Source organism: Neohortaea acidophila, assembly GCF_010093505.1.
Source record: "Neohortaea acidophila strain CBS 113389 unplaced genomic scaffold BDY17scaffold_12, whole genome shotgun sequence".
In the NCBI taxonomy this organism is placed as follows: Eukaryota; Fungi; Ascomycota; class Dothideomycetes; order Mycosphaerellales; family Teratosphaeriaceae; genus Neohortaea; species Neohortaea acidophila.
Window position 1 is genome coordinate 523,020 of NW_022985521.1, and position 11,450 is coordinate 534,469.

Here is an 11,450-nt window from a genome sequence, read left to right on the forward strand (position 1 = left end):
TGCGGTCGGGCCCGAACCTTTCCCCACGTCGCCCCTTGACGCCGACTTCCGCACGCACGTCCACGCATGACGGGGCAAAGTCGCGTTGATGTGAGATGCGTGTGTATCATTCATCAGCGAATATGCGATGATCACACTCTCCCTCAATTGATGCATACACGTCGCCGGCGCCCTCGCCTGCAACAAGATGCCCGACAGCGACCCGAATTCACCGGCAGGCCCTTCTAATCAACAACAACCATCGCAGCCTTATCAACCTGGCCCCAGCAAGACTAACAAGACCGACATTGCCTTGCGCGTAGTATCGTCAGAGGACAGCGGCTCACCACTGGTCTCTGGAGAACACGCCGCCCCATCCGACGATGCGCCGCAATATCGCCGGTACCGCCGCCGCTTCTTCGGCCTCGCCCAGCTTGTGCTCCTGAACATCATTGTCAGCTGGGACTGGCTGACCTTCGCCGCAATATCGACGACCGCAGCGGAGTTCTTCAGCGTCTCCGAAAGCGACATCAACTGGCTAAGCACCGCTTTTCTTTTCGCTTTTGTCCCCGTTGCCCCGCTGGTCATCTGGACTCTCAACAAAGGCGGGCCCAAACACTCGATCCTCGTGGCGAGTGCTCTCGTTCTCGTGGGGAATTGGATTAGATATGGGGGCACGCGCGCCCAGCCGCCCAGGTTTGGGGTGGTCGTTTTCGGGCAGATTTTAATCGGCTTTGCCCAACCGTTTGTTCTTGCCGCTCCAACGAGATACAGCAATCTGTGGTTTTCCGACACCGGCCGTGTTTCTGCAACAGCTGTCGCGTCGCTGGCGAATCCCTTGGGCGGGGCCCTCGGGCAGCTGATTGGACCTATCTGGGCAACGAATCTAAAGGGCATCCCGAACATGGTGCTGTACACCTCGATCCTATCTACCGTGGCCACCCTCCCTGCCCCGTTCATCCCCAAGTCACCGCCAACGCCTCCATCTGCCATCGCAGCGAGCGAGAAACTGGACCTTCGGGCAGCACTCCACGATTTACCGAAGAATGTTTCCTTCTATCTTATTCTGCTCCCCTTTTCTGTCTACGTGGGATTCTTCAACGCATCGGCTTCCCTGGTGAACCAAATCCTTGGACCCTACGGATTCTCTGAGACGGATGCTGGGATAGCGGGCGGGCTGCTCATCATCGTCGGGCTCATTGCCGCGGCAGTGGTGAGTCCAATCGTGGACAGAACTAAAAAGTACGCGCCCGTGATCAAGGTTCTCGTTCCGATCGTGGCAGTCTCTTACCTGGTGCTCATCTTCATGCCGGGTACGCGCACGCTCGCCGGACCATACACTGTCTTCTCCATCCTGGGCGCATCGTCATTCAGCCTTTTGCCGTGCGCCCTGGAGTACCTAGTGGTGGTCACGCATCCTGTGTCACCTGAAATCACGTCTACAATCAACTGGACGCTCGGACAGCTGCTGGGAGCCATCTTTATTATCATCATGGACGCACTGCGGGGTGGATGGCCTGGTGCGCCGCCGAATTCGATTATCCGCGGGCTCATCTTCCAAGCCGTGATTGCATGGGTCGTGGTGCCATTCCCCATGTTCTTGGCGACTAGATGGGTGAAACGGCAGCCTGTTGCGTTGAGCTAGAACTCTTGTTGAAGACTGGTTGGAAAGCGAGATAGCCTTGGCAATTAGCTATGTACCTCTGCCTGCAGGTTTCCGTTAATGGGTGTCTGATGACCATGGTGACACATCGCTGGCGAAGCAAGGGGTGGTTGGACGCTTGCGCCCGTTTCCGGTGCCGCATTCGCCATCTTTCATGCAGCGAGTCATGTAGACTGGACTGTGTCAAGCTGATGCGCGAGATAATGGCGTCTAGGCTGTTGTGCCTTGGATGTTGCCGGATACCAGACTGATCTTCATCCGTGCAACCGGACAGGAAAGACAACGTGGGCCGTGAGTGCGTAGACTCAACCCTCGATGAGCATGGACAACTTTGAGTAAGCGTAGCCGGGGTCCGGAAACGTGCCCCGTCAAGTGAGAGCGCTTGAGCGTGAATGGACGCGAAATCCCCGGCGCCCCACTTTGTGCGACGGGATGATCACTGGGACGCCAGCGGAGACAATTTTAAGGGCCGAGATTCCATGTTTCACTCCGCTCAAATCCAACCTCACTTGTCGACGGTGACGATGGGATGGCCGGGCTTCTGCGGAAGATTTAGGGACATGTAGCATATTCATGCGACGCAGTTCGACTTCGGAGAGATACAATGTGTTCATGCCGCCTGCATCGCTCTTACTGCAGGTGTCAGCGAGATGGACGGAAGAGGGAAGGTGCGGAGGAGGCCTCGTGCATTAGGCTGGTGCCACGTCCGAGTCCAGCCAGGATTGGCTCCCCGCTTTACCCTCACCGACTTTCTGCCCGCGCTCCACCTCGCCGTGCCTCTGCGCGCCCGTGGCCGGCGGTGAGAGACTCCCCCAGCACTCTCGCTGCCCTGCCTGGTCCTCTTCGGTCTTGTTCTGCCGTCTCCAATGTCACCGCCCACACCGATTTTCGACTGGCGCCCTTTTCGCTCCGTCCGGATGAGCTGATTGACTGCTTGCGCAACACGACTACGCCCTCGGCGGATAGACGGAGATGGACCATCTCGAGTACAACGCGCACGACGCCGGTGGTGGAGGATATGTGGATGTTGGCAATGCCTTTGACTCTTCCGATCCACGCGCCCAATCCCATCCTACCTTTCACTCCTCCTCATCCTCCTCCCAGCAACACCCTACCTGGTCAGCACTAGGCTTCGAAAGCATGGACAGGGAAGAGCGGATGTATCATCCTCTCCAACACCAACCCTTGCAGCGCTTCATGCCTTCCGGCTCGAGCCAGCAGGGCATGGCGCAAGAGGAGGATTACAGCAGTCGACCGAGCAGCAATCACAGTGATCAGTCGTTCAACCTGCATCCGTCAGGCTTTGATGTCGAATATGCCAGCATGTTGCCGCACGGTTGGTCCTACCAGTTCGCCCATGCATCTCAACAACACACGCTTGATCAACACCACCAACATCACCATCAATGTCAACCGCATGCTCATCAACACGACTTGCAACAACCTCAATCCCGGTCAGAGCTCAGTTTGCAGCAGCATATCCAACTGTCTCTTATGCCCTTCGACACTGCGGCATTTGGAGGCCCGTTGCATGGCTCACCCGTCAATTACATGCCCACGACAACCGCGAACCACTATGCAGTCACGACGGGGATGGACACTGCCTCTTTCATGCCCATGGCCGGCCCCATCGAGACCATGGCCTCGCTTGGCTTCCCTCTCAACGACTACCAAACCAGTGTACCATTCCCTGCCGCCCTCAACAACGCCGCACTGCAGCAGCATGCGCTCAACCAGCACCCCAGCGACCATGCCCCTGCGAGTGTCGCAGGAAGCTCGCCCAGCAACACCCTCTACGAAATTCAATCCGTCTCCGATCATGAATGGTCTCTCGTCAACTACAACGCCAGCCGCAACTCCCTTGATTCCGTCGGCACCGTGTCGAATCCCAGCCAGAACCTCCACATTCGCACAAACTCCGATTCGTCCGACTTTTCCGATGATCCCCATTCCAACGACCTCTCCGGCAGCTACGAAGACATCCCGCCCTGGCCACTGCACTCTCCGCACGATTTCCACAGCGCTGACTACTTCGATGCGCAATACATCCCCCAGCCAGCTCACGACGTAACTGCCTCGCACCACCACCGCCAACAAAGTCAATCCTCCTCTCTCGCTGTTGTCCCGCCCACCGTGTGTACAACTGCATATCGCTCGGCACCTTCCTCGAGTTCGTCCTCCACCTCACCAACCTCATCCGGACCCACCTCCCCGCCCCTCCGTCGACGCAGGGCACTCACGGACGCGAGCAAAACCACCAAACCCGTCATCAAGAAGCCGTTATCGCGGAGAGACACCACCGCAGAAAAGAAGATTGGACGCAGGCGTGGACCCCTACGCCCTGAGCAGCGCCAGCAGGCCCATGAGATTCGGAAGATGCGTGCGTGCATTCGTTGCAAGTTCTTGAAGAAGACCTGTGACACCGGCGAGCCGTGCGCAGGATGCCGTCCGAGCCATGCGCGGCTGTGGCAGGTCCCGTGCACTCGCATGGACATCAAAGACATTGCGTTCTTTATGAAGGACTGGACGGCGGACTTTGAAAGGCACATCACCCTTGGCTTCAGCATTAGCAATGTGAAGGGCTTCGGCAAACCCTGCCGCACCCTTTACATCACGCACGGCTATGGCCACTACTTTCCCATCAACGTGCGCGACGTCTTTGTGACGGATGATAAATGCTTTGAAGTTGACTGGGTCGAGTCGATCCACGACACTCCGCGCGCCTTTGAGGTCACTACGGCTATGCTAACCGCCACTGAGGAGGGCATCGACATGAATAAGCTCTCGGAATACCTCGACCGCCACCTCGACCAGGGCTTCGAGGACTTTGTTGATGGACACTTTGAGGGCACGCCGTTCCTGACCGAGATTCTGAAGACAGCCTTCCGCTTCTACGAAAAGGAGAAGAATGTCGCGGTACGCAAGGCGCTCCGCCTGTTCCTCGCGTACAACTTGACGCAGCAAGTAACCATGGTCGAGGGACTGTCGGACGAAGAGGAGTTCCGCGGGAGGATCGAGGTCGAAGGCTCGCGCTACCACGGCAAGATCGTCGCACCCGTGATGCTCAACTTCCAAATCAAAGCCGCGCTTGGCGCCCTCTGGCGCGAGTTGCACAAGGACATGCTCGAAGAACTCTCCGCGCTGTACAGTTCGGTGTACTCGGGCGACAAGCTCAAGAATTGGCCCACAATCTTCATGCTCGCCGCCATCCTCCTCGCCCTGTGGGAAGAAATGCAGTTCGACTGCCACTACCGCATCCCGGACGAGAAGGTCGTCGACAAATTCTGCGACGAGATGGAGACGACTCCGGTGGGCGTCATCGTCGGCCTTTTTCAGGCCATCTCCACCAAGCTACCCGGTCTGCAGGAGTGGGATACGCGCAAGCACCATCATCTCCTCGGCTCCAATCCGGCAGTTTGCGATGCTTTGACGGAGGTCAAGGGGCACGTGAACAAATATGGTATGTTGCTAAGCCTCTCGCTCCGATACGGACGACCATGCTAATACTTGATCACAGAAACGTACCTCAAGGAGCGATCGAATGCGAAATTCGACCGCGACGACTTTGATTGCCTGAGCAACAAGTTCTTGAGCAAGCTGGTCATTCGCGCGAATTAAGCCGACTGCCTCGACTTGACGAAAACGACCTGCCCGATCTCACCACTCGGGAACGACGACACGATTTCATTCATTTTACTCTTTTCTTTGTCACGGCCTCGATCGAAGTCTGCGATGATACCATTCTGCACGGCGCTGGGTTATGATCTTTTATATCCTCCTTGCTTCCAGCAACACTGATTGCAGAACCCGAAGACCAGAAAATCTGCATCTTCCACTTCGTCGCTGTCGCTCTAGAAGTTGGGGCCGATTCGTACGATGTCTTTCGACATGAGACGGAGGGTGTGATATCCATTCACCAAGCCTAAATAGCCATCGCCATCCACCATCCGAGTCGCCCATCTGCTTGCAACATCTCGTAATCGGCTTGATTCAACGCGTTGGAACACGGATACCTGCGCGTTGGTAATACTCCAGTCAATGGTGAATGGCGGTAAGACCTTGAAGGCAAAGATCATCATAGGCAGGGAGCAAGAGAATCCATCTTCGACGAAATGAAGAATCGGCATCGCTTGCTGTGGTTCCGATGGTTGCGACGGGTGCGACCGTTGAAACAGCGCTGTGAATACTCTAGCAGTGAATGCCATAGCGCTCTCAATATTCATTTCGATGTGACGGTCACAAGGACCCGAAAGCGACCATGCACCACCTGGGGCAAAATGTACCTCAACGCCTAGTTGAGATGGCAGTAACGGAACGACTTTTTATCGTGTCCCACTGTAGCTGTCGAATTTACATATCTCCCGTATGGTGAGGTCGCAATTAAAGCGCTGAGAAGGGAAGCTTTTCAATCATTACCGTGCGGACGGCCAGTCACGAATGGTACGCAGGTCATGGCGTAGACGCGACATGCTATTATCAAATCAGATGGCAGAGGGGGCCTTGCAGATAGCGCACAATTCTTCGGAGAAAGCAACGGTCTACAGGTGAATAGTCAAAGATACGCAATTACTCAACTAGTAGCCGGGTAGACGGGTCGGAAAGGAGTGGAAGGGATGGAAGATGGCGACAGATTGTGAGAGACACTCCGCCAACAACGACTGGCTGGAGCGCGCCCGATTTAGCACTGCGGGCCGCAACCTTAAGCGGCTTGCCTTTTTTCGAAAGGGGCGAAGCGCCTGGCGCCTTCCTGCTTCACAACTTGCGCACTGTCCACATCGAACGCGAAACGCTGACATCGACACTTTTTTCGTGCCACGCCTACCGACTCGCCGCGAGCCCGCCGTCCAGTCTTTGCCGTTCGCTGGCCGTCGTGGGAGCAGAAGGGCACATCTCCAGCTCACGGTGCGTTGGTCCCGTGACTCGCGCGACGAGGAAACGCGCGGTCAACTCGTCCTTTCCCGTCCCATCTCTGCCTCCTGAGCATCCATCCATCCTCCATCCACTCTGCGAGCGCCGGAGACGTGCAGCCTTTGTCGTCAATCGCCGCGCGGGTTCCAGCATCTTCGCCCCGGCCAACACTATACTGACGCGATTGTGCACCCGCAGAAACTTTTTTTTTCTCGCCCTCCACTGCGTTCTTGTCGTGGTTGGAACCTACCTTACCCACCCTCGAAAAGCTGTGACCCTCCGAGACGCACGACCTCCCGCCAACCCGTCCACGGCCACTCCCTCCCTTCGGCCTTGCCAGCGCTTTGGCCCACCACTTCGCATTGCGCCTTGTGGTCAGTAGAAAAAGGTGAGCACGAAACACACATTCCTTTCCCTCGTCGCGATTGTGGGAATCGACGCGCCGTCGAGCCCGCTCTCCTCCAACATTGCACAACATTCACACACATCCCCCCCATCGACGAGCGTGGCTCTCGAGCCTCGCACGTGTCGTACGCGACGTGGGATGCAAGAGACGGATGGCTACATAACCCACAACACCTCCTCTCCCACCCCCGACCTCACACTGACTCGTCCGCTTCCTCCCCAGACATTCAGAACATGCAATACGAAGTCTCCATCTCGAACACGATGAATCACGACCTCCTCAACGCGCCACACTACGGACAGCAGAATCTGTACGTGCCAAATGGCAATGGAAGGATAAAATCCGAGACCGGCTCCGAGCGTGGCGTCTCGCCACACACCTCCGCCGACTCCTCCAGATACTCCTCGCAGACCCCTCAAAATCAGCTGGGCTACAACCTCGCGAACACTTTGGCCAACGGGATGAATGGCAACATGCGATATCCGTCGCCCTCGCAGCAGCAGCACGCTGGCGGCATGATGCCCATGATGCCGCACTCTTACCACCCGTCCGCCACCAATGATCGGTCATACCAGCAGGCTCAATTAGGGGCAGTGCAGCAGCCCATACAGCCCGATCAAGGGTCTGTTGACGGTGGAAGAGCCAGCACGGGCAGCACTGCCCTCCCTAAAGCATTTGCCTGCTCGACATGCGCGAAGGGATTCGCTCGACGTAGTGATCTTGCGCGTCACGGTAAGCTGGCCTGTCATCACACACGCGTTGACTGAGACTAACGCTGGCGGCAGAGCGGATTCACAGTGGCGTGCGACCACACGTCTGTGATCACCCCGGTTGTGGGAAACAATTCATCCAGCGATCCGCCTTGACCGTGCACTCTCGCGTCCATACGGGCGAGAAGCCGCACATGTGTGAACGCTGCGGAAAGGTGAGACAGTTCCTCTTCTTCCTCCCCTCATCGCTGGTGCTGACTTCCGACCAGCCATTCAGCGATTCCAGTTCCCTCGCCCGCCACCGTCGCATCCACTCGGGAAAGAGACCGTACAAATGCCCATATGCGGACTGCCAAAAGACCTTCACCCGGCGCACCACCTTGACCAGACATCAAAACCACCACACCGGTACCATTGAAGAGTCTCAGGCAGCCACCGCCGCCGCCCTTGCGTCCCGTGCGACCATGGCCAACCAACGATCCAAGGGATCGGATGATGAGAACGACTTCTCCGATGGCAAGTCGCCCATGCCCCAACATCCCGACCGGCCCCCTTCCGTCGCATCCGCGGCCGGCATGAACGGCGTGCCAGGCCTGCCGCGCTCTACATCCGACTTCTACCTCAACGCCATGAACGGCGGCATGAGCATGCCACCCCACATGCGCAACGAGCTGCAACCCTCTCCTCGCCCGCAATCCCCCTCTCAATACCCCATGCCCTCCAACAACGGCCAGCACCGTCCCTCCCTGACCTCCAACCCCTCCTCGGGCTACAACCCACCCCAAATCCTCGAACCCACCCCCAACAACGCGCAGCAGCCCAACGGCAGCGGCAACAACAGCCCGCACATCTCCGCCACCATGGGCTGGCAATCCCCGCACACCGGCCTGAACGGCAACCAGGCCAACGACTACGGCTACGCCGACGCGACGAACAGCGGCTACAACGTCAACCCGCAAATGTACTACCAGCAGGGCGGCGGCGTGCAGCGGCCACACAGCACCGGTCCGCTGGACTATCACCATGGCTCCATGCGGGGCGCGGAGATGTGGGCGCAGCCGCAGCAGTAAAGAGCCGGGTGGTGCATGACTGTGCAAAATCATGGCTGAACCGGCAAGGCAAAAGAACATCCTTTTCATTGCAAGAACGGAGTCGGGATTGGAATTGGTGAGGGCTTTCGTAATGGGTATACCCGTGGCATTCGTGGAGACAAGGACGGCTATGAACCGGCTGCCGCATCGATGGCAGCCGGTGGATGGGTTGGGACGGAAGGATTGACATGGTTCGGCATTCGCGGGCTGCAAGGGTGGTGTTTTATGGGCCGAGTTTCGTTTCCGTCCGCGATGGGCTTACTGCTTGCTCATCTCGGGCACGTGCAGCCATCGCACGGACAAGGGAGCTTGCTTTGCGGGGGGTATTGTTTTGGTCGGGGACACGCCCGGAGCTAATTATACTCTATGCTCTTTATACTAATACTTTTTTTGTCGCTGTGCTCGTACGGTGATGACTGGGACGATGTGCGGGTTGGGAAGGGGAGGTGGAGTGAGAGCGAAGAATGGGCTGGGCAGGCTGGCTTGCTGGGCGGTGTGTGTGTACAAGTATTTAGCATAACTGGGGTTCGGGAGTTGGCTGTTTTGCTGTGGGTTTTTTGGTGGGGTTACATATCATACTCGAATTAATTTTATGTCCCCTTACCTCGAATCGTTCATCGCTTTCGCACCACGCGCGCTCTTCTGCCTTCGCTTGCTTCGAGCTGTGTGCAGGATTTGATGTTGACTCGCGGTGCTTTTTTGGTGTAGATACTCGAATAACTGATGAGCCAACCCTTCAGATGAAGATCGTAATCAAGTGACGTAGCCTCTTCCTCCCTCTACCCTCGTCATCGCAAGACCCTGCGAACTACCGCAACTGACTCCTCGAATAAGGGCAAGTGAAGTGGACTTTGCACGTGAACTTCATCTACGAGGCTACAGGCTCAGCCAATCATGCTTCGTGCTTGGAGGTGAACTTCCCAAACGGGCCTAGTGTAAACAGGCATGCTTGCGTGCGGATGGTGGCTACACACATATGTAGGTCTCCGTTTGCACGGTGAGGTTGGACAACACCTCCAACCCCGTGCACTCTTTCGTTTTCTTCGCTTCTCAACTTTTGATGTTCGAGAAGTTCCGCGGTAGCTTGTTGTCTTCTTTCAACTTCGCTTCTTCACGCCTTCATCAACCTCACAGCCTTTCTCGAGTCAACAAGCTTGCAACAACGACTCAAACGCACGAAACAGTAATAATGGCGTCTGCTCCACATGCGGACACGTCGGGCTACATCACTCTCCCGGTAAGGTTTGTTCCGCACAGCGCGGCTGCAGCGGGCGGCAACAATGGGCAGGGAGCTTTGGGCGTTGGCCATGCGGCTGCCACGGCTGCGGTTCTGGCTGGGACGGGGGTGTTGGTTGCAAATGGTGGGAATACGATCATTGTTGGGCCTGGGGTGAGTGTGACGCCTGCTGGTAATGGTGGAGGGGCGGTGATTGCTTGGAACGGTGGGGGAACGACGACGATTGGCAATGGTGGAGTGGTGGCGGTTGAGAACGTGGACAACGACGGTTCTGGAGACGAGTCTGATGACGGATTGCGAGAACGGAGATGGAGCGCCCAACACGACCGACGAACCCTTCCGCTTCAACGACCTGCCGACCGAAATCCGCTACGCCGTCTACCGCATCTACCTCAAGCGCGACCACCACATCATCATCCGCAACAAGCACGTCCGCAGCAAGACCGTCTACATCCGCCACATCGAAGACGTAACCACCACGCACCCGCAAGCCAGTCGCGCTTTCCAGGCCGCCGCGCCCCTCACGCCCGTCATCCTGCGCGTGTCGAAGAAGATCTACGAAGAGGCGCGCGCGATCCTGTACGGCGAGAACAAAGTCCACCTTGACGTCTTCGGCTCCATCGACGTGCTTGCGCGCATTCACCAGCGCAGCCGTCGCCTCATCACGAACGTGGAGCTCGAGATTCCCACTACTGACGTCGACGTTCTCGACCGCTTCGCGAAAGTCGTACGCTTGTCGCTGCGCTACTTTGCTGGGTTGAAGAAGCTCGTCATCTACTTGCCTGTTCAAAACCCTAAGCAACACAATGGGAACGCGCTGCAGTGCACGCTTGGTACGGCGCCCATCTGGGAGAGCATGCGCTGGTTGCCGGAGGGGTGTGTGGTGTACCTCGAGGGCCAGTCTGGTCCGAAGCTGGAATGGGTGCTGCAGAAGTATGTGAAATTGGGGAACCCGCAATATGTGGTAAGTGGGTTTGCGTTTCTTTTAGTGCTGGCACCTCACGAAAGAGTGGAGGGATTTGGTCCATTCTGGCTGTGAATCTTACTGACTTTACTCGAACAGGGCTACCCGGCCAAAGGCGATGCGGTGCGCTTCAAGTACACCCTTCCTATCTCCCGCTGAAGATTGTGTGGGACCGCTTTGAACAAGAAGTCAACACCGGATTCACACAAGCTTGCGCAAGGGAGGGATTGAGATGCGTTACGTGTTCTACGAGGGATGAATTCACGATGGACATGACATGATCAGACAATGAACTGAATGTGTGCGACTTGCTTCCATCACGGAAGCGGAAGTGATGAATACTAATTTTCGACTGGGAATGGAGGAAAAACTGCGCAGGGCATTGTGCAGGGGTGGATTCTACTGCAAGCATGTAACTCCATCGATTTTGGTCTTCACTCTGCTGGGTTAGGCTATCAATCACTCTCGCGCCATTTTCTTCTCTTTTATTCT

At 56.8% G+C, this 11,450-nt stretch overlaps 4 protein-coding genes across 4 annotated transcripts; all 4 read left to right on the forward strand.

Annotated features, from left to right (window-relative positions):
* Positions 1-53: 53 nt before the first annotated feature.
* On the forward strand, positions 54-1,681 carry BDY17DRAFT_305132 (major facilitator superfamily domain-containing protein). Its single transcript, XM_033734821.1, has one exon. It carries the CDS (start codon positions 188-190, stop codon positions 1,622-1,624), a length of 1,437 nt encoding a protein of 478 aa, XP_033585755.1. The 5' UTR covers positions 54-187; the 3' UTR covers positions 1,625-1,681.
* A 716-nt stretch (positions 1,682-2,397) lies between these two features.
* On the forward strand, positions 2,398-5,377 carry BDY17DRAFT_51410 (uncharacterized protein). The gene is made up of 2 exons (XM_033738461.1): positions 2,398-5,102; positions 5,160-5,377. The coding sequence occupies exons 1-2, from the start codon at positions 2,615-2,617 to the stop codon at positions 5,258-5,260; spliced, it is 2,589 nt and encodes an 862-aa protein (XP_033585756.1). The 5' UTR covers positions 2,398-2,614; the 3' UTR covers positions 5,261-5,377.
* A 1,842-nt stretch (positions 5,378-7,219) lies between these two features.
* BDY17DRAFT_257684 (uncharacterized protein) lies at positions 7,220-8,736 on the forward strand (the record flags this gene model as incomplete). The annotated part of the gene is made up of 3 exons (XM_033731708.1): positions 7,220-7,688; positions 7,742-7,881; positions 7,936-8,736. 3 exons carry the CDS (start codon positions 7,220-7,222, stop codon positions 8,734-8,736), a joined length of 1,410 nt encoding a protein of 469 aa, XP_033585757.1.
* Positions 8,737-10,223: 1,487 nt separating this feature from the next.
* On the forward strand, positions 10,224-11,117 carry BDY17DRAFT_327969 (uncharacterized protein; the record flags this gene model as incomplete). Its single annotated transcript, XM_033737767.1, has 2 exons — positions 10,224-10,958; positions 11,058-11,117. The coding sequence occupies 2 exons, from the start codon at positions 10,224-10,226 to the stop codon at positions 11,115-11,117; spliced, it is 795 nt and encodes a 264-aa protein (XP_033585758.1).
* Positions 11,118-11,450: the final 333 nt, after the last annotated feature.